The 23,432-nt window shown below is 37.0% G+C and overlaps 1 protein-coding gene across 5 annotated transcripts in view; it reads left to right on the forward strand.

Annotated features, from left to right (window-relative positions):
* The first annotated feature begins 242 nt into the window (after positions 1 to 242).
* LOC149563523 (WD repeat protein) overlaps positions 243 to 23,432 on the forward strand; it is a 28,347-nt gene continuing 5,157 nt past the window's right edge. The window contains exons 1-4 of one of the 5 annotated variants that reach the window (XM_089826753.1): positions 374 to 410; positions 594 to 919; positions 1,226 to 1,275; positions 1,439 to 1,620. In XM_089826753.1, the coding sequence (XP_089682879.1) occupies positions 383 to 410; positions 594 to 919; positions 1,226 to 1,234 (363 nt within the window). In that variant the 5' untranslated portion in view covers positions 374 to 382 and the 3' untranslated portion in view covers positions 1,235 to 1,275; positions 1,439 to 1,620. Of the gene's footprint in view, positions 411 to 548; positions 920 to 1,225; positions 1,276 to 1,438; positions 1,895 to 23,432 lie in introns of those variants that run through there. The other 4 variants (XM_089826750.1, XM_089826751.1, XM_089826749.1 and 1 more) reach the window with 4 other exon arrangements.

Below are 23,432 nucleotides of genomic sequence, written 5' to 3' on the forward strand. Positions count from 1 at the left end.
GGACCTACTGCACCTTACATTCTTGCATGCACAAACTAATTAAAATAAAAGCAGAGTATGATGTTTAAATGTAGTACCCATTGAATTTAACTATCAATTTAATAAAATTTGAGTATTAAAGAAAATATGTAGATAATATTTTTTTGATAAAATTATATTTAAATGTTTTATCTGTGGATAACTCCAAAGTAACCGTATAATTAGTTAGTTATTCATTTCTCTTTTGTGAAAAATACACTTGCTTAGATCTTTGTTGCTAACATTTCTAATTATCCTCTTAAGTACTTATTCTTTAATTGAGGTAAAATATATTCCTATTTTTAGAAAAGGCAGGGACTCTAGTTCCACGGAACTGTAAAGTTCTGTTATATGCAGGTAAAATATGTTCTTGTATTTAATTTTATACGCAGGTAAAATATCTGTTATTTTTAGAAAACGCAGGGACTCTAGCTCCCCTTCCATCAGAGCTCATATTGAGTTCTGTATTTAATTTTATAGGATTAAGTTTTATGCTGCATGTACTGAGTTGATCGCTGTTTCCTCTTTAGCGGCTCGGCAGCCATTATTGAGTTCTGGATCTTTGATTTAATTAGGTATGGAAGATGATAGCATAACGGAGGAGCTTAAGGAGGAGCTTAAGTCTGAAAGCAAATTGGAAACGGAAAAAACAGTTCCACAGGCTGAAGTTCACCTTTATGTGAGAGGACAAGGACCACTTCATGTATTGCAATGTCCGCTCGGGGGGTGGGACGAAGACAAGCTCGATCTGTTACAGATAATGGATGACTATGGCCTCAAGGCTCTCTATGCTTTCAATCCCTCATCGGGCAGAGGCTTGCCTATCAGGTACAATCCTAGAAACGGACTCTCCATGTTGTCATACAGAGGAAAGCAGGTCTGCATTGATGGCGAACCTAAGGTATGCACACATTTCAGCTTTCAATTTGCATGATCAGAGCTAAATTGGGTTCTTGCGTCTACCCTACATGTATTATAAAATAATGGACTATGTGGGGTTCTGTATGTCTTTGGGTTCGTGGTTTTTTGTAGTTTGTAGCCAAAAATTAGGTTATGTGGGTTTCATGTTTTCTGATGAATTGGATTTCATAGTTATTTGAAGTGTTAAATTAAGTAAATGGGTCATTTAGGCGCCGATGGATAGAGACAATTCCGGTTTTGACTTTTTTGAAGTATTGATTACAATTTGTTGGGTTTGTGATTGCAGAATATTTAGGTTTTTTGATATTTCAAGTTTCTAATCAATGCGTGGATTAGGTGATTTTTTTTTTCGGTGAACTATAGTTGTATTATACTTAGCGTGCGTGTGCTTGTAGATTAATTGGGTATTTGGAATTTCCATGTATATGGTAATTATGTGGAATTAAAGGTCAGGGCAACTCTTATGAACTGGGTTTCTGGATTTTTTTCTTCGTTGCAGGATTCGTTGATAAAACCCATTACAAAAATGTTTTTGGTGTTTGCACTTGTGTCATTACTGGTAGCTATAGCAATGCGGGAGGAACTTCCAGAGTGGGTCAATAAGTTCAAGTTTTTGGGAGGGAGTTCCTTTACTTGGACTGTCGCCATTGTTGTCTTCGTGTTCTCTCGTTCTCGGAAGAAGTTACAAGATTTATTAAGGAGTTATGGATGGTTGTAATGCGAGCGGAATGGGGGCTTGCATTTTCCTTTTCAAATTCCTCAGGATTTTCAGGCACTTGAAGTATGCAAGAGTTTTCGTCTTGTGGAGCATTTTGAATGTAAGAAATTGTTGTCTTATATTTTGTTTGGACTGTCATAAGCATATGAAGACAGCTAAACATGTTCTGGGAGTTGAGGTGTCTGTCTGTCACAATGAATTTTTTAATTTATTTAACATAAGATTGCCACTTTGCCATCTTCAAAGCAGTCAATCTTTTTTTGAAGTGTTAGTCTAATAAGTACTTTATCATTTTTTCTTCTTCAAATTATCAGGTTATTGTTAGTCTGAGGCCCTCATTCTTATTCTTGCCCAAGTTGTATTCATTTGTTCTCGAGGTCTTTAAAATGCAATGAGTTGCGTTCAAGACATTTCTATTCAATGGACTATTTTTCTATATTGCATGAGTCTTGAGACGGGAAGATGGGTTTTGGGGATGGGGACCAAGGGTTTAGGTTTGGAAAATGATACTAATACATATACTTATTGTACTAAAAAACGTAGTTATAATTTTTTTTACAAGAAATAACATATGATACTTTAAAGTTTAAACTATCCAAATTTGGTATTGCATTGAATGGACAATGAAAACATTGAATACAGTTTACATGACAATGAAAACATTGAATATAGTTTACATGAAATTCTATGGTAGGAAGGTTTTGAGCTTGTTTTGCTTACCTTTGAAATGAGAGGATGCAAATATATAGCAAGAAAATGTATCCTTCTAATATCACATCACTTTCAGCCCTTAAATAAGAGAGTATTTACATGGAATATGCAAATATCTTTATCATTATTTTATACTGATCTCATCTATATCAGTATATACATAAAAGAACCCTTTGAGCCCTTAAATATGAGAGTATTTATGCAGAATATGTAAATATCCCCATCATGAGTATATACTGCTTTCATCTTTATCTTGTAAATCACGAATAAAATAGAGCACCCATGACCACCACACAAGACCTATCGTTGGCGTTAGCATTGCATATATAGAGAATTTTAACATGCAACCTTTGGAATGTACAACCCAAGCTCGCCTGCAGATCAACAAAGCACTGCCTCTTGCAATTGTTATGCAACCACAGTTATTGACAACTCATACTCCCAATTAGAAATTTAGCTTTAAGGTTCCCCAACTAGGACTTTACTTAATTTACCCTAAATTTCTGAACTAGAGCTTGTGCAATGGCCCTTTAGGGAGCTCTAGGAATAGGTTTAACTATTGGATTAAGATCATTATGGAAGTCTATGTCATGCATTGATGGTATACACAAAATCTCACTCGGAAAGACATCTATATATTCTCGACAAATGGGATGATCAAGGATCTTTTCCTTAGGTTCATCATCATCTAGTTCATTCACAGGCACAACAAATACTTGATAACCCCTTCGCATGCTTCGCCTAAGTTGCATTGCAAAGATCATTCAAGAGATATGGGCTGTTGAATACGCACAATCTTAGTGTTCTCACCAACATCGTCTTTGCACTTAAGAATCTATTGTCCTTAATCAATGCTAGCTCTATGAGATCCTAGCCAATCCATTCCTAGGATAATGTCATATGATCCCAAAGGAATCACATAGAGATCAACTGTGGTGATAAATTTTCCCAAGTTCAACTCACACTTATGCACTAGGGAATCAGTTGACACCTTTGCCCCCAAGGCTAACTCCACTCACCTACCTATGTCTTGCTTTATTGCCACTAGCCCACATTTCACTACTATAAAGGAGATATAAAGGAATCCGTAACACTTGGTCAAACAAGACAAAAAGAGAAATTACCTCGAATAGCATTCAAAGTCTCTATAACTGTGCTTGTGCCTTGGTGCTCTACCTAACAATGCTTTATTGCTGCAAATACCTTTGAGATATGTGGGCATCCCTTATTATAAGCTTTGAAGTTGTAGGCCTCTAACTTGAAAATTGTGAAGCACACTGAGGGAAATTTGCTGCAATATGCCCAAATTGACCACATGAGAAGCAATCATCACCTCCACCAAATCCTTTCCTTGAGGGTGGTGCACTAGACTATTGAAAGTTGCCCCTGGTAGTAATTGATTGTGTGCTTTGTGTAGGCTGACTAGGCTGGTTGCGCCTCTTGCACTAGAAGTTTAACTATCGAATTAAGATCATTATGGAAGTCGATGTCACACATTGGTGGCATACACAAAATCTCACTCGGAAAGACATCTATATATTTCCGACGAATGGGATGATCAAGGGTCTTTTCCTTAGGTTCATCATCATCTAGTTCATTCACAGGCACAACAAATACTTGATAACCCCTTCGCATGCTTCGCCTAAGTTGCATTGCAAAGATCATTCGAGAGATATGGGCTGTTGAATACCCACAATCTTAGTGTTCTCGCCAACATCATCTTTGCACTTAAGAATCTTTTGTCCTTAATCAGTGCTAGCTCTATGAGATCCTAGCCAATCCATTCCTAGGACAATGTCATATGATCCCAAAGGCATCACACAAAGATCAATTGTGGTGATAAATTTTCCCAAGTTCAACTCGCACTTATGCACTAGAGAATCAGTTGACACCTTTGCCCTTGAGGCTAACTCCACTCGCCTACCTATGTCTTGCTTTACTGCTACAAGCCCACATTTCACTACTATAAAGGAGATATAAAGGAATCCGTAACACTTAGTCAAACAAGACAAAAAGAGAAATTACCTCAAATAGCATTCAAAGTCTCTATAACTATGCTTGTGCCTTGATGCTCTGCCTAACGATGCTTCACTGCTGCAAATACCCTTTGAGATATGTGGGCATCCCTTATTATAGGCTCTGAAGCTGTAGGCCTCTAACCTGAAAATTATGAAGCACACCAAGGGAAATTTGCTGCAATATGCCCAAATTGACCACATGAGAAGCAATCATCACCTCCACCAAATCCTTTCCTTGAGGGTGGTGCACTAGACTATTGAAAGCTGCCTCTGGTAGTAACTGATTGTGTGCTCTGTGTAGGCTAACTAGGCTGGTTGCGCCTCTTGCACTGGAAGTTGCAAAAGTTCTTGGAATGAGAACCACTACCTTGAGCTGGAGGAAACAACCTTTTCTATACTTACCATTACCAATTAACCGAGTCCCATTGCCTCTAGATCCTAAAGTTGTGTAAGGCCGCTAGTTGGAGCACCCAAGTGTCAACCATGTCCCAAAGCTATATTTGACTCCACCAGTGTAGCTTTAATAGTCGCTTCCTTGAGGGTATTAGAAGCTTGACTCCCCCAATGATGCAATTATTAAGCCCCTGGATAAAATGTTGAATCACCAAAGGTGATCTATCATTGAATCCCACATATCTTGAGCTCAAAGAACTTACACTCGTACTCCTGGACGGTCATAGTTAGCTGCCGCAAATTATGGAACTTGTTTGCCTACTTCTGGTACCACTGAATTGATAAGAAGTGTTCTAGAAAATTCTTGAAAAGCAATTCCCAAGTAGTACTTTGCATACTCAGTCCAAGTTTCTCCTCTTTAACTTTCCACCAATTCGCTACAAAAAGCTTCAATGACAAACCTTTCCTTAAACGTTTGTATTGAACCGTTGTATGGCAAAGGACGAATCCAACACTATGAGCGATTTCTCTGCATCATAACCTATACCCAAACCATTGAAAGAAGGAGGTTTTGTTCTCAGGAGGTCCTTCATTTGTGTGGCCTTGATAACCTTTCGATCACTGTTTGTTATCAGAACCCAAGTTTTTATATTGGCAACTTTGGGAATATTGTGCACCCATTAGATAATTAGTAGATAGACTTACAACAAACTTAGAAAACAAAACTAAGACTCATAATACTTGTATTTACACTCTTGCTTTTATGACTATACATTACGTGTTTATGCTTTTTGATTGGTTTTGAGATATCATTCATTTGCTTGCATGTTATAGGAAAGATGCCTACTGAGACTAGATTTGTTGCTAGGGACCATAGTTCAGGTTGTGGTAAAGGGTAGGAGAAGGGAAAGCTTCATAGCCCTCCTATGACCACTAGAGAGGAAACTGTTCAAGAAGAAAACAAGGAAGAGAATAGTGGTGAGTAACACACAAAATAAGAAGAGGTTCACACTAGATAGTTATTTTAGGCCATCCTAGAACGTTTATTTGTACATGATAGAACTTAGTAGGAAGAGTCACAACATTCTGGGAATGAATAGAGACATAGGTCCAAAAGCCCTAGAAGAAGGAACTCAAATTATGATTGAGAGGTTATCAAGGCTGCACAAATGAAGGACCTCTTGAGAATTAAAACTCCCATTTCTCTTGGGTTCCCTAGCAGAGCTTTACACAGGTCCAATAATTTCTCTTGGGTTCTAAAACCTATTTATCCAACCTCTTAAAATAAACACAATGATTTGAATGAGATCTAGTGTATCCGTCATTCATAAAATTGTCAAATTTAAGATACCATTGCCGAGGTGCTTCATTCAAGCCATATAAACTTTTCTTCAATCTGCAAACTAAATTCTCCTTACCTTTGACCTTAAACCCCTGTGGTTGTGCCATATATATTTCTTCATCCAAATCACCATGAAGAAAAGCTGTTTTAATATTAAGCTGTTCCAAATGCAAATCTTCAGTAGCCACAATACTTGAAATAGTGCGAATAAAAGTCATTTTAACAATAGGAGAAAATATCTCATCAAAATCAATGCCCTTTTTTTGTGCAAATCCTTTTACAACTAACTTGACTTTAAATTATGCTTACTTGCATCCTCTGATTTCAACCTGTAAACCATTTATTCTGTAAAGCCCTTTTACTTGCAGGCAACTTACATAAATCCAAGTCTGATTTATTATTTCTTCTGTCATTGCAGACTCCCACTGAATCCTTGTATCCAGCTGCACAACTTCATCATAACATTCAAGTTCACCATCATTTGTTAATAAAATAAAATACAAAGAGGGAGAAAATCTTTTTGGAGGTCTACTTAGCCTAGTTGCTCGTCTAACATTCACTGGGGTTTGTGGTATTTGTTGTTGTGGAGCATAAAGAACTACTGGAACATCATCTTTTGGAGTATCATCCAATACTACATAATCATTTTCTTTCTTCTCATGCTGCCGCAACAGATCTTTATATAACACTTTCTCATTGAATATAACATCTTGCTTCTTACAATTTTATGATTTTCAAAATCCCAAAGCCTATAGCCAAATTTATCAATGCCATATCCAACAAATACACATTTCTTTGAGTTAGCTTCCATTGTGGTTCTATTTTCAAAATCTATATGTGCAAAAGCTTTACAACCAAAGGTCCTGAGGAAAGAATAACTCACCTTTTTACCTATCCATGCTTCCTTTGGAATCCTATAGTCTAAAGGAGTAGAGGGACCTCTATTGATCAAATATACCATATTATTGACAGCCCCCGCTCACATGTTTAAGAGCATTCTAGCATGCAACTTCCTACTCCTTAGTGTCATGTTTATGCGTTCAACCACTCCATTTTCTTGTGGAGTCCTTGTAACAGTTTTTTGTCTACGAATAACATTAGTGGAACAATAATCTTCAAATTCTTTGCTGCAATACTCACCACCATTATTAGATCTGAGACATTTTAACCTTTTACTAGTCTCATTCTCAACCAAGCATTTCCATTTTTTAAAAGTTATAAATACATTGGATTTCTGTCTAAGGAAATAAATCCATACTTTTCTAGTTGCATCATCAATAAATGTAACATAATAATGAGAGCCACCAAGGGAAGATACTTGAGCTGGTCCCCATACATCTGTATGTACAAGCTCTAATTTCTCATTTTTCTTTTCCTTCCCACTCTTCACAAAACTAACTCTCTTTTGTTTCCATACACACAACTTTCATAGAAATCCATATTGACATATTTCAGACTTGGTAAAACTTTTTTTGAATGAAGAAATTTCATACCTTTCACATTCATGTGTCCAACTTTGTTGTACCATAGTGCTGTTTTAGAGTCTACAAGAATTGTTTTTTCTCCATGCTCAACTATATTAATTGTCTATAAGCATTCATTTTTCTCCGACACAATCAAAGTAGAAGGAACAATATGACCTGTACAAAGATATAAGGTGTCTACTTTTAGACCTTTTGCTACTACAAGGGAACTTTTTGAAACCTTTCAATTTTTATCATAAAAGTAACTGTGTAACCCTCATCAGTTGCCCTGCTGAAATTAAATTCTTACTCAGCCTTGGAACATGTCTAACCTTTTGTAATAGCCAATGATTCCCATTCAGCAACTTAATCATAATTTTGCCCTTTCCAACAATCTAACAGGGTTCATTATCCCCCAAATAAACAAGCCCGAAATCCCCTTGCACATAATTAAGAAAATAACCTCTATGGGGAGTAGCATGAAATGAAACCCTTGAATCTAAAACTCATGAATCATCAACACTTTCTAAAGAAAGAAGCAAATCATCCTCTTCGGATTTATTTCTTACCACATTTGCCTCCTTATTCCCTTCTTGCTTGTCTCCTTCATTGTTCTTTTGAGTCAACAATCTTTCTTCTTATGCCCTAGTTTCCCACAGTGCTAACAATCTCTTGGTCCCTTGGATTGAGACCTCTTTCCCTTTGATTTTCCTTTTGATTTCTCACGATTTTCAGAATTGTTTCCTCTCTCATTCGTTCTGCCTCTGCTTTGTGCATTCAAAATACTTTCTGATGTAGATTCACCTGAGGTTTTCCTACGAGTTCCCTCACTCAGAATAACACCAATCACATCACCAAATTTTAAGGTATTAGATCCAAAAACATAATTACTCACAACCATTGCCAAGCCCTTCCAATTTTCAAGCAAAGAACACAAAATCAAGAGAGCCCTAATTTCTTCATCAAAATTAACATTTACAGAAGATAATTGACTGGTAACTGTATTAAATTCATTTAAATTTTTTGCAACAAATTCACCTTCTGTCATCTTTATATTAAATAAACGCTTCATGAGAAATACCTTGTTTGAAGTTGAGGGCTTTTCATATAACCTTGCTAGGGTTTTCACCAACCCTTCAGTCATCTTCGCTTTTGTAATATTAAATGCCACCGATTGCGCTAGGGATAAATGAATACTTCTAAGTACCTTTGTGTTCAAAATATCCGAGTCCTCATCTATCATAGCTGTTGGTTTCTTGGATTTCCTCTCAATGGCTGCCATAAATCCTTATGATAAAGATAGTCCTCCATTTGCATTTTCCATAACTGAAAGATTTGCCCATTAAATTTCTCAACCTTCAACTTACCCTTGTCTGCCATTGCTCCCACTCAACCGTGAGACCTTCCTGTAGAGGATAACTAAAAACAACCTTGCTCTGATATCACTTGTTAGGATTAATGAGACAGAAATAACAATTACATGCAAATATAACCAATATCAAAAAATAATTAATTGCACATAAGAGAACACAAGACACAAAGCTTTAACGTGGTTCACTCGATCCCTCGACTACGTCCACCAAACAGTGAGTCTAATATTCTTACTATCTAGTGATTACAAATTGATTACAATCCATAATCCCTTATAGCTCAAGACTGCCGCAAGAAGCTACAATCTCATCATACATAATAAAATCCCTAACCTAAGCCTTTCAATACAAGATTTTGCTGCTTACAAAATTAAGGCTAGAATAAGCTGACCAATAGAAAAAATATAACTCTTGGCCCCTTTTACAATATTAAATTCATTTTTGGCCTGGGGCCGCTGACCCTAGGATTCCGCAAATAGCAAGGAGCGTTGCCCCTTGATCCCTAGAGCTTGGGGGCGCTGCCACCAAATCCCGTATAGTAAAATATGGGGGGAAACCGTGCCGAATGAAGTGGGGAAAAATTAACCTCCAAGTCTAATTAGGTCCACATCAGAACATGAAAAAGTCTACAAGCAGGCTAACTGAAGGTTCTTGTCCATTTTGGGGCCTACTCGTCATTCTTCCAAAATCAGTCTGCCTCTTCATACACAACACCAGCCTATTCTTTAACTATATTAGGGAATGATTAAGGAATTGACTTAAGTATATATGTTTAACTAGTACTATACTATGACTAACACACACACGCGCACACACATACACACACACACAGCCTCTCCATACACAACACCAGCCTATCCTTTAACTGTATTTAGGGAATGATTAAGGAATTGGCGAAGTATATATTATTAATTAATACTCTGACTTATATATATATATATATGGATTCGGATTCTTTATCCCTAATAGATTTAAATATTATATTTCTGTAATCTAGTATAGAAAGATACAACATACAAGTCTGCCTCTCCATACACAACACCAGCCTATCCTTTAACTATATTAGGTAATGATTAAGGAATTAGCTAAGTATATATTATTAATTATTACTATATGGATTCGGATTCCTTATCCCTGATAGATTTAAATATTATATTTCTGTAATTTAGTCTAATTAGGTCCACATCAGAACATGAAAAAGTCTACAAGCAGGCTAACCGAAGGTTCTTGTCCATTTTGGGGCCTACTCGTCATTCTTCCAAAATCAGTCTGCCTCTTCATGCACAACACCAGCCTATCCTTTATTATATTTCTGTAATCTAGTATAGAAAGATACAACATATAAGTCTGCCTCTCCATACACAACACCAGCCTATCCTTTAACTATATTAGGTAATGATTAAGGAATTGGCTAAGTATATATTATTAATTAGTACTATATGACTCATATATATATATATATATATATATGGATTCGGATTCCTTATCCCTGATAGATTTAAATATTATATTTCTGTAATTTAGTATAGATAAGATACAGCATATTAGTCTGCCTTTCCGTACACAACACCAACCTATCTTTTAACTATATTAGGGAATGATTAAGGAATTGGCTAAGTATATATTATTAACTAGTACTATATATATATATATATATATATATATATATATATATATATATATATTGATTCCTTATTCCTAATAGATTTAAATATTATATTTCTGTAATTTAGTATAGATAAGATACAGCATATCAGTAAGCTGTCATTCGATACTTGTCAGCCATATGATATAATATATATTCTCCTTTGATGAGAGTAGATGATATGTATTCTTTTCTAAAGACCAAATATATAAATTTATTTCCTTATTGATCCTTGATGTGATCAGTACCAAATATATTTTATAATCTCTTATTCCATGCCTTCCTAGAATGATATTGGTTCCCAACTTATATCTTGTGCAGTGGGTGTAATTGGAGAGACATATCTCTTCAACTTTGTTCCTATTCATAACACAAGTCGATCAGTTTATTCAAATGATTTGTTTATGTCTATAGTCACTGTTGTTGATGAACTTGATCATCCTTTGGTTGACTGCTGTTATTGTGGCCATTTAGTCTTTATCTTATAATCTCTGGCTATCAACAAGTAACTGGTGCTATCCATACATTGCTGTCTCTAAACAATTGCAGATCTAGGGTTGACTGTTTATTTCATGATGTTTTCCTTACGTTGACCAATTACAGAGTTTTGAGAACACAATTTTGCCCAGTTTCTCAGTTTCTCATTTTGATGATATGTAGTAGCTTCTTACTAAATCTAATAATCATGTATTATGGGTTGCTAAAGTTCCTGCTAGATGGAACAATTCTTCACGGAGTCTAATATCAACATAGGATACTGGTGCTCGCTTTATCTCTCCTACGTCTATCAAGTCTTTCCCAATTTTATTTACCAGTTACATTCAATATATGCTTTGTTTTGAGAATATTGATGAGGTTCCATAAGGGTATGCAGTTGGTATTAAACTTTATCAGGATGCATTGATGGTTCTGCAATATCCTGCTTGTAGTTAATTGTCCTCTTTGGTAATCTAATGGCTTGCACTTTTGTCTCTTTTGAGACTTTTCAAAATGAGATACTTAGTTATCTTGTAATCACATTATATTATAATTTATATGTTTATTTATTTATTTTATACTGCTATTTTATTATATTTATTTATTATTAAATTCTTATTTGAAATAGGGGCATTACAATCCACTCTTCCTCCAACAAGCAAGTCTTTCCGTTTGAGTATTTTTTGCTGCATAACTTTGATATCATCTCGATTCTCAACTATGCAACTTTGAATCCATTATCCCAAATTTATGAACTGCAAGGTTTGTAATTTTAAACAAGTTTTCTCTCTTCACTGTGAAAGAAGGAACAAGGTCACTGCATCAAATTGATATGGATTGACCTGATGTTTACACTCTAGTTCATCTGCTTTATAATCTCAAGTATAAATTTGTATCTTTTGATTCAATCTGGTTTATTCTCATATTCTAGATTAACAACAAATATAGGTCCAAACACAAAGCATAAACAATGAAACGACAAAGTATACACACTGAGCACATATTGTTAGATTTATTGTTTATCATAATTGCTGACTATCAGAAAGCAACCGCTGCTATCCTTTATATGTTGCTTTCTTTGAACTATTGCATATTTAGGGTTGACTGTTTATTTCCTCATTGTTTTCCTTATACAAATTAGAGATTTAGGAAGCACATTATGTTGCGGTTTCTCAATTTCTCATTTGGAGGATGCAGAGCAACCTGTCACAAAATCTAATAAAACCTGTATTATGGGTAGCTGAAGTTCTAGCTAGATAGAACAAGTCTTTATGGAGATGAATATCAACATAGGATATTGGTGATCACTCTATATCTCCTGCTGCCTGTCAAGTCTTTCTCAATTGTATTTATTGTTCACAGTCAGATATGCTTTATTTTGACAATGACATTGAGGTTCCATAGTAGTATGCAATTGTTATTATATTAATTAGGATGCATCAATGGTTCCCTAATGTCCTGTTTGTAGTTAATTGTTCTCTGTGATAATCTAATGGCTTGCAGTTTTGTTTCTTTAGAGACATTAAAAAACTGAGATACTTAGTTATCTTGTAATCATATAATAGTATAATTTTTAAAAATATATTTATTTTAAATATTTATTTATTATTATTATTTATTATTAAATTCGTATTTCATAGAGGGGACATTACATCACCAATGAGGGAAATTCCATTGCAGGGATGTGTCACTATGGTGAACATATTGTTAGCTTCGGATATCAAATAGGTAACGATTGCAATATGGATTGACAAGGCATGATACTAAAACCATGATATATATCGTGAGAGAGGGAAGATGCTAACATGATGTTACAAATACAAATAACATTCTGGATTAGAAGTTGTTCATGGTTCTAGCCAATAGGACAGGAACTAGGAATCCAAACTAGGAACCTATTGTGACCTTTTCACACATCACCCCATTGCAAATGGGAACCTGCTCCTTTGCTGAATATGCCAAGTCTTTTTGCAATAAATGTCGTCTCACAACTCTTCAACTACTTGGGTGAAATTGGTTAGGTCTAGGATTGAAATGTTGTCTGCCTTCAACCCCTAGAATGGAAACTTTATGAAAAATAGTGAATTCGGTTGTTAAGTGTGAATGAGAATTGATCTTTCAGAAAGAATGCCTGTTAATTTTTTAGCTTTTTGACATACCTGCTATTTTTAGAAATTTCTATTTTTGGTATGTCTATTTTTAGTAATTTCATCGTGTCCTCAATTGGTCTAATCTAGTGTTTGAACAAATTTGCTATTTATAGTAAGTCTATTTTTGGGATATCAGTTATGATAGTTAATGAACCGTGGCTTAGGAAGAGGAAAAGGGTTTCCTAGTTTTATATTTAGAAATGTTATCAAATGAGGCAGTTGGTCTAAAATGCACTGTGTCTGAGAATGTTCAAAAGTTAAGGACCTGAAAAAGCATGAAAACAGGTCATGTCTGGAAACATTTCTAAGAAGGCATGAAAAAGTGCGAAAAAGCATTTGAGGAAGAGAAAGCATAAAATTTCATTGAGTTTGGAGAATTCTCAAATCATGGTTTCTCAAAATGGAAAGTAAAAGAAAACAAAGGAAAGTGATAAAATGGTTGAGCTACAGAGAAAATCCTTAGCTCACCCTCAAAAAATGCCCTCAAGTGTAGTTTCACTAAAGTCAAGGAATTCCTTAGAAGTTGAAAACCCTCCACATGGGCCAAAATGCACCAAGCCTTGGTTGCCGACAAATTGCACTCCATGCCTGAATTCCTCCATAAGGCTCAACTTGTGCTCGTGAATGCCAATCAAGACATGGATTTGTGCCCAAAACATGTAAATATCCCATCAACTGAAAATTGTACTGTCAAGCATGAGCTACAAACTTAAGAAAAACAGCCAAGGCAATTCAAAATCCTTCGCACCCCTTCAAATGCGCTCAAGTTTGGGAGGGAGTAACTATAAAAAATGGTTAAGTATTGGTCAAAGGGAACTAAAAACACAAAATGATTAAGTATAGCGAGAAATCCTCTACCCCACTCTTATTAACACTCATGGGCGGGGAATCCAGCAAGTCAAGGAATTATGTTCAAATAGAAAAATTCTCAACAAGCTATCATTGGCGCTCTAGAGCACAAATCCAAGAGGATCAAGGATTAACGACCAACACAAAAATTCCTCCACCTAGGCCAAGGAACGCCCTAGAGCACCAATTTCAAAATGGCATGGAATTTTCAAAAGTGCAAAAAAATTCTTCATTACACTGAATGTCTGCTCAAGTGCGCAAAATCTATGTGGCTTAGAAAATTTTGAAGGGGAAAGAAATTTGTGAGAAAGGCTCAATTTGCACTAGTAATCTTGAAGCAGATTGGAAATCAGACAAGATTTTTAGAGAGATCAAATATGGAAAAGTTTTCATGTGATGCATCTTAAATTAAGATTTTTATATTAACTTTTTTTATTTTGTTGAAGGAAGAGTTCTAGTTTTAGACATTCAGGGAAGACCTTTGGGGCCCGTTTGGCTGTTGGAATTTGCAATTCGAGCATTGGTCTGATATACAAAATTTGTCAAAGTCTAAATTTGTTATTCCAGAATTGGGGTTGGGAAATATGATTGGACTTGTTTGGTTCAATTGAAATTATAAAGGGAATATGTTTTTGCTACGTTTGGTTGTACCAGTGTCATCTGATTCAATTTTGGCCGAATACAAGTTCTGCATGTTTCTTGGAACCACTGGTGGAGGATTCGGGCTAGTTGTGTCGCTGTTTCCTATGTGAATTGGGGTCACTAACATGGATCTATGTTTTGTTGTTCCCAAACAATTCTAAGACCCACGTGGGGTTAAGCTTCTATTGAGGGCTAGGGATTCAAACGTGTATGGATGCTTGAACGCCATAGAACTCCACCTTGCACGATCTTCTTGACCATCATTGTTGAAAAGCTTTCTCTCCTGACTAAGCCTTTGCAGATTGCAGGCGAAATCCAAAATGCAGTCGAGATAAGCTGATAAAACTTTGTCCTTGCCTTTGTTGGAGAGTTTCAACACATATTTTCTCTCGATTGCTCTACTTCCCTTGTCTCCCTGATTCTTGTTGACCTTGATTTTCGACGACCACCAAATTTTGGCTCCTTTGAACTCGTCTTTCACTGTGTATTGAGCAGGTAGAGTGAAACCCAATTTGGTGTTTTGACTTGAGATCAGGCTTTAGATACCGACTTGGAGTCAAGTTTGGTAGATTAGATATGTCCAGAAAAAACTTGCATGATTAATCCTTTCACCGGACCCAAAAATAGTATTGGATATGAAAAAGGGAAATAGGAATAGGAATTGCCAATTCCAATTCCACCTTGTGTGGTGGAATATCAAATTCTCATTTTGGGCCCAAAAGGGGAATATGAAATCCAATTCCCAATTCCGGTTTGGTGCATCCAAACTGCGGATTAATTTTTTTCGGAATTAGCTGCCTACCGATTCTGATTGAGTTTCGACAAACGAATGGGCCCTTAAGTCCTTAAATTTCATTATCAGTGTTGAAACCATGTTGAGTTTCAAGCAATCTAGTGCAAGGCACGTAAGGTTTAAAACTTTGGAGATCAAAATTCAAGTGTAAGTATAAAAGGATGAATACAACACTTTGAAGTTCCTCCAAAAATCCAAAGATCCCAGTCAAGAAAGAACAACGACAAATTCTTGCTCCAAATGTTCATGGGAAACGTTCAAGTACCCGAGATTCAATTTAAGTATGAAAGACTTCAACAATGACAAATTGGTAAACAAGAATGATGCTCAATCAGCTTCCAAAATTGACATGTTATATTCTAGGCAGACATCCATTTAATGCTTAATGGAAACCTTTGGCCATTATGGGTCACCTTTGATCACTCTCCCACTAAGTGGACACAACTTTATTTGATTGGTCCATGTGGACCTGCTCATTTATGACACAAATTCTCTCTTACCCTAACCTAAGTTAGGGTTGGGGTGGTGCGTGCAGGAACACCTAGAACGATACAAGGCCACATGAAGGCATCAAGCATGGGAGAAGGGTTGAGGGCATCGATGAAGGTTAATTGGGAAGTCTTGAGGCCCATCATGGCCATTTGTAGTGATCAATTTGATGTAAAGTTTAAAAGTCCTTAAGGTCCTAATAAGGACCTGAGGACCAAAGTGTTTGTAAGGGGGGCCATTAGTGCTTAAATAGAATCTAAATGGGGCTAGGAGGGTCCTAGATAGGAAAATTAGATCCTAGGATGAAATTAGTTGGAAGGTTGATAAGTTAGAAATGAAATAAAGAAATAAAACAAGGTTAGAAATTCAAATTTTGAATTCTGACAGGTAGTTTGGTTTTGGAGGGAAAATGTATTTAAGAGCTTAATTGTGTTTGTAATGCTTTGCAACCGACTTGGATCGATTGATATTGTTTGGAGACACCCTATATAGATTGGTCAAGGCATGGAGCAATCAAGGTTGTACGGTGGAACAACAATTGTACGAACGTGCACTTTGAAATGCAATAAAAACTAACATGTTTTGCAAATACCTTGTTGAAAATAGATTGATCTCACATTTTGTGCATTCCTAATGGTCTAAGGACATCAAACAACCTCTATAAGAACATTTGTGATAATTTAAGTTCATATTGTGTTGATAATTGAGAAGTTGCTATTGACTGTTTGAGGATTTCTTGCATTTTCTTACTAGTTTGAGTTTCTACTTAGGAAAATGATCATTCCATGGATGTTTTGATCTGTTTCCCATGGAATGACCTGTTGGAAATCTAATAGGGAAAGTGAGATACTGAGGAGGTGGGGGGTGAATCAGGATCTATAAAATTCTTTCACACTTCAAACATGAAACATACTTAATGTCTTCACATAAACCCTCATTTGAACATTAACCTCATATCAATCATTTACTTCAATATAACAACTGATCTAACTTCTAACTGTATGAATGGACACTCATAAACACATAACATATTAAAACACAGATTTGGTAATGTAGAAACCCTCCAAGGTGAAGGTAAAACTGCAGTGGGGTTGACACCCACAAAATCTTCACTACTGCAGCAATAAAGTTGTGCCTATTAAGGCCACAATGTTTGATCACTTTTGATGATCTACCCTATGAGGTGTCTGTCGTATCAAAGGCTTACAAGACTGTTAAGTCCTACCTAATTAAAGAATTTTACATCACAGCTAAGTGAGTACTCTATTAGGAGATTTAAAAAAGCGCGTTAAAGTTACTCTGTTAAGAGATTTAAACCCTCAAACACCTGTTAGAATGTTCAGTACCGGATCCTTTGGTTTGCACTACAATGCTGATATCAGATCTCCTCTCTGCAATATATTATCATCTCTCTGTGATTGATCTTGTATGCCTTTGCTCTAAACTGTTCACTGCATTGCTTGGTCGCTTCTACCTGATTCAGCTCTATACTTCGCTTGAAACCAAACTCTTCATCCATACACGCTCACACACGCGAACTAGGTCATAAGCCCTCCTTAAATAGCTGTTTGGGTGAACCTTCTAGATCCCAATCAACAATCTAGATTCATTTCTTTTGCCACTTAGTCCTTGCAATTTCCTAATTGGTGGATTGCCTCACATTGGGATTAATGATCCTCCATTGGACCTTTAGTTAACTCCTTGATTAGCTCCTCGATCATTAAAACATGCTTCGAGCTTGACAAAAACAGTTTACATAGGATTCTGTGCCATTCCAAACAAATATGCAAAATTGTCATGCTCGACACTTATACCATACTGATGCTTGGCATAAACTGTTTCATCCTACTGTCCCTCAACCTTAACTACACTCGGCTTCAATTGTTTTCTCTGAAAAACTCAACAGTCACTGGAGTACTCGGTGACCTCTGGCTTGCTCGGCAGTAACTACTGCTCAACACTTAACTTGAAATATATACAAGTCTTTAATACATAGCTCGGCTTGTATAGGATGGCTTGGTTGCAGTGATGACCGAACAACCCTGCCTTGTGTACGACTAAGTGTTTGACATTAATAGACAACTTGACTTAGGGATCAACAATGATCATGTCTTGACTTGTATAGTATGATGCTAACCCAAAATTGCAGGAAAGTGTTGAAGGTTTGGTGATTAACATAAGGAGAGGTGTTTGAAGGAACACTAAAATTGATGCAAAGGTATAGCAGTAGAGGTTTTAACCATTGGAGGGCTATATTTTATGTTTGAATCAGTTGGAGGGTGCCAAGGAGATGGTGAATGCACTCATGTTTGGCCAGGATTGATTTGGCAAGGGCAAGATTGAGAAAGCCCTAGTTTAGTGAGGGTTTTGTGGAGAGATTTGGGGCCTTTGGGTATAGAGAGCCTGTAAGACAAAATTGACTTGATTGGAACCATAATTACACTCTGTCCAAAGTTGCAGGGTCAGGTGATGAGTCTGTGATAGGGTTGCTTTGTAAAAGTGCCCTATTTTTAGCATAAAACAGTCATAGTTGACTGGTTGATCAGGTTGGTCCAAAACACCATATAGTAAGGTTTGGATATTTTGAAGTACAACCAAATGGGTATTCCTAAAAAGCAATTTGTATTAGGAGTCATTTGGGAAAGTTTGGAGAAAAGAATTAATTTATGTTTCAGAGGCCTAGTAGGACAGCACAATGAGGTCTGCCTAGAGATAGGCATTTGGAAAGTTGATCATTTGGGTTGGATAAATTTGGATTAGATGATTAGAGACCCTTAGAACCCTTTTGGGTCCTTGGGAAGGCTAAGTGGATGGTTTTGTTGAATTAGTTCACTTGGTGCATTTGGAGGCATTGGGAAACAAACCTTCTTTTGAGCATTTGACCAAAAGTTGCAAAGCCCGGATATCTCTCTTCATCATGGGGTGGCAAGATACAGGCTGCACATTTTAATTTGAAAATCTATATAAAAGCCCTGCCTTCTTTGTAATTCAATAGATTAGAGAGATTCGTAGATAGATAGATACATAGCCAGATAGTTAGCCCTTGCTCCTTAGTGAAGTAGGGTAGGAGAAGGGTAAGACATTGTAAAACTTGGGGAAATAAAAACAGTTTTCATTGAAGATATGGTGGATTTATGTTTATTTCAACTCGTTGCACGGTGTTTGTCTAATTTCTCAATTGTCAGATAAATTGCTTTAATTTCAACGGTGAATGTAATGGTGTTTGATGAATTTTGATGGCTCATACTTTTGGTAGTCTGCTCATTATAAGCTGTTCTGTAAAGTTAGCCCAAGCCCCCTTTTTTTAATGGATGCTTAATTTAGCTCTTCCACAGTTGTAGTTGATCTTGGCAAAGCAGAGCTTAGTTATTGGGAGTTTTTCCACTGTAGCACAATCCATTGGTATGGTCCTTAGGAGTAGATTTAGATCCTTCTAACCCTTTCCTCTTTAATCTCAGTTCATTTTAGTTTCGTCTATTCGAATATGAAGGATCATGATACTGCAATCTCCAATGAAGGAGTTTCAGCCAGCAGAGGTGAAGGATTCAAACATAAGGCCCCTTGGATTATCAGCATATCACAAGGACCATTGAACTTATCCATAAATTAATGGAACCCTGGAATCACAGGTAGGATCCTTTGCAATCTTAGCATACAATGGTTTTTGTCCAAGAAAGGATAAGATACCTAGGTATTTTATTCTGTGTTGATGTGTTCATATAATAGTAAGTACACATCAACACAGCCTAACAGGGAATTACTCACTTGAAAGTTGAAACATAATAGCATGATACCAGCAAGCAATGCTAAAATGAAGTAGCGGAGGCAGTTGGTATTCATCTTCGCATTTTTCTGCATTTTTTAACGATTAGCAGAAAAGTTGGATACCTGCAGGTTGGGATAAAATGAAGATTAACCTATTTTCTAAGGTTCTTAGATGATCTTTTCATGATTTGAATATTTGATCTGCATTTTACATTTACCTCAGAATACTCCTGAAGACTATAACCATTTTTTTTCTTTCTTTAAAGATTCTCTCTAGAATAACGTTGGAGGTGCTTTCTGTTATTCTCATTGAAAACACTAACATTTCTGCCAACTATAGAATATTACAAGAAATTTGGGTGGTTCCTCTGTCTGGCTCATTTTGTCCATTCTTGCAGCAGTGCTTGTTTCTCCAACATCATCTTTGTTGCATTTCCATTCGACAAAGTTTCTAAGCCTCTATGCTTTTCTTCAGAATTTCCTAGAACTTATCAACATGGCGTGTCCTGCATTGAGGAAAAATGGTTGGATTGTGTCTCTTAATTGGAGTTTGATTTTCAATCTTATTTCCCCAAAAATAATACCAATATGAACTAATGAAGCTTTCCAGAAGACACTACTAAACTTTCATTCAAACTTTAACATCAAACCAAACAACCATTTCCTCAGACTTATCCTCTACTGCTTACTACCTATGGATTTTCAATATTGAATAAATCATATGGCATACATGAGTCTGGACGCAATATAGCTCATTCACATTAAATATTTAAAACACAAAATGCCGTAGCAGATCGAAAACCTGGTATACTGCGGCTAATCTGAGTTACTGGCTCATGGAGAAATGCTGTTGTAGAAGCTCATGCACCAGTGAGATTGAAGTAGTCATGTCGAACACAAACATGTGGTCTGTTACGTCTTAACTGGAAGACTGACTCTGACTAGTGCTGATGAGCACGTTATTTCCTTGTTGCTGAGATCAATACTACTGCCGCAGTTTTCAGATGTTCTCCGTGCCTCTAGGTAAGTCACCTGCACACCATATTCATTCCACACATAAGCCACCCAAATACTGGACTAGGGCGCTGGCACTTCTTCTTCCTGTCACCCGCAAGACCACTGGAGATATATGACCCGCAGACCCTCTGTATTACAGCTATGTATTCTCCTCCACTTCGGCAGTCTAGTTACTACATCCTGCACTTGCTCTTCCCTTTTCACGTGTCTGATGGTGAATACAGACTTCTCGGCAGGCTAGTAGAATTCAGATTTGACCATCCAGAATTATCTTTCTTTGCAAGGTCGGTTCCAAGAGCAGCTGGGGGCTACGTCCCACTACTCTAATGCCTTAGGGATTTTGTCCTTTGGCAATCCAGTCGCAAGCAACCATTCAGAATTTTTATATTATCATATATTCGTTGTGTCTTTCCCAAGACGGAGTCTCTTATTTAAAAGTGAGGGAAAAGTTTTGAAATAAGAGATGTGGGATAAAACACCAATTTCGTCTTCTAGTCACTTAAGTCACTTTATAAAATGAGTGCCTTAATAAAACATAAAGTAACTTTATTAAAGTACTTTAATACATTAAATGACGAACTTAAGACAAATCTTCCCTTGTGACTGGCAGGCATCCTTACTGGTAATGTCTTTAATCTATCTAGATGTGGAGATAGATTAACCAAGCACCAAAGAACTAGCGCGAAAGAGCGGACGTGACAGTCCTCCCTTCCTGGGATGTTGGATGCTGTAAAATAGACTTACCTTCCCAAGTGGCGTCTTCATATGGTAAATCCTTCCAGCGGACTAGATATTCTCTGACAGATTTGTTTCGCAGCTTCTTTTCCCTGGTCTCAATCACCTTTGCTGGCTCCAATACAAGTCTACCCTCCTCGTGAAGTTGAGGCAAGCCCTCTGATGGTACAACTTGCGGACCAATTGCCTTCTTGAGGCATGAGACGTGAAACATGTTTTGGATTCGACTCTCACCAGGTAAATCCAACAAGTAAGCAACCTCACCAACCCTCTTGGTGATGCAATAAGGTTCGTAAAATCTGGGCTTAGCTTTTCTGACCCACTTTTCTTCAGGGAGCTTTGTGTATATGGCTGGAGATTAAGATAAACCATGTCACCTATCTCGAAGCTCCGCTCAATACGATGTCGATCAGCATATAACTTTTGTTGGTTTTGTGCTTGCTGAATATTATCTCTAAGAGATCTGAGAATATCCTGTTGATCCAGAAACCAATCTTTGGCTAAGGGAGCCCTATTGCCCTGTAAAGCCAAATCAATGAAAGAGAGAGGTTCACAACCATAAAGAGCGCGGAAAGGAGTCATCTGAATGGACATATGATATGTGGAGTTAGAGTAATACTCCCCCAAATACAACCATTTAACCCTAGTTCTTTGCTGACCTACAATGTAGTTTCTGAAATACCCTTACACCCATTTATTCACTATTTCGGTTTGACCATCCGTCTGCGGGTGATAGCTAGTACTGGGTGTCAACTTTGTACCTGCCAATCTAAAAACCTCTTGCCAAAAGGTGCTGAGAAACTTATTGTCTCACTCATGATAGTCCTGGGTAATCCATGAGGATGAAAAACCTCTCGAAAGAACAACTCGGCCACCTGAGAGGCTGACCAATCCGTTGCAATATCAAAGAAGGTGCGAACTTAGTCAATTTGTCTACCATCACAAAAATGCAGTCCCTGCCCTGGACCCTCTGCAACCCACTAATAAAATCCATGGAGATACTCTCCCACCTCTAAGCTGGAATAGGGAGAGGCTAAAGTAAACCTACTGGGAAACCTTGTTTTGCCTTGTTCTGCTGACAAGTCAAGCACTTTCTAACATGCTGCAATACATCGTCTTTAAGCCCCTTCCATGAGAATCTCTCTCTAATCTGCCTGTAGGTTTTAAAAAAGACCTGGGTGACTCGCTAAAGGTGCATCATGTATAGTGCGCATAATATTCATTTTAAGTTTAGAGTCTGGTACTAGGTAGATTCTATCCTTCTAATATATAATATCATTCATTATCTTGTACCGATCATCCTGAAGTAGACCATCCATAATCTGACAAGCGTGAGTATTTTTAGAATACTCAACTAATAGTTAGGACCTCTAATCTGCTGAAATCTCAGAAATGGCATAGCACTCCATCATTGGGGGTCTCCTCAAAAGTGCATCAGCAACTATATTATTTTTACTCTTGACATATTGAATGTCAAAATCATATGCTTGAACCTTGCTGACCCATTTTTGTTGTCTTTCATTCAACTCCTAGTTGTCTTTACTATGAACTTACTCCCTACCAAGTACTGTCTAAACTTGGCTAAAGCGTGCATTATAGCTAGCATTTCCTTATCATAAGTAGAATATAATAGTTCGCTGCCCCTAAGTTTTCTGCACTGAAAAGCTATGGGATGTCGGTCCCGCATCAAAACCACCCCGATTCCGCTCCTTGAAGCATCACACTCCAAAAAAAAGGGTCGAGAAAAATCAGGGAGTGCCAAAACCGAGCATGTGCTCATCACCTGCTTTAGTCTATCAAAGACTGCCTCTAAATCCTTTGTCCATCTAAATGCCCCTTTTTGTGTCAGATCGGTAAGGGGGGCTGCTACCTGGGAAAAACCTTTAGCAAACCGCCTGTAATAAGAACAAAGGCCA

The sequence above is a fragment of the Cupressus sempervirens genome, chromosome 4 (genome assembly GCF_028749045.1).
Source record: "Cupressus sempervirens isolate cs-2001-9-10 chromosome 4, ASM2874904v1, whole genome shotgun sequence".
Classification (NCBI taxonomy): domain Eukaryota; kingdom Viridiplantae; phylum Streptophyta; class Pinopsida; order Cupressales; family Cupressaceae; genus Cupressus; species Cupressus sempervirens.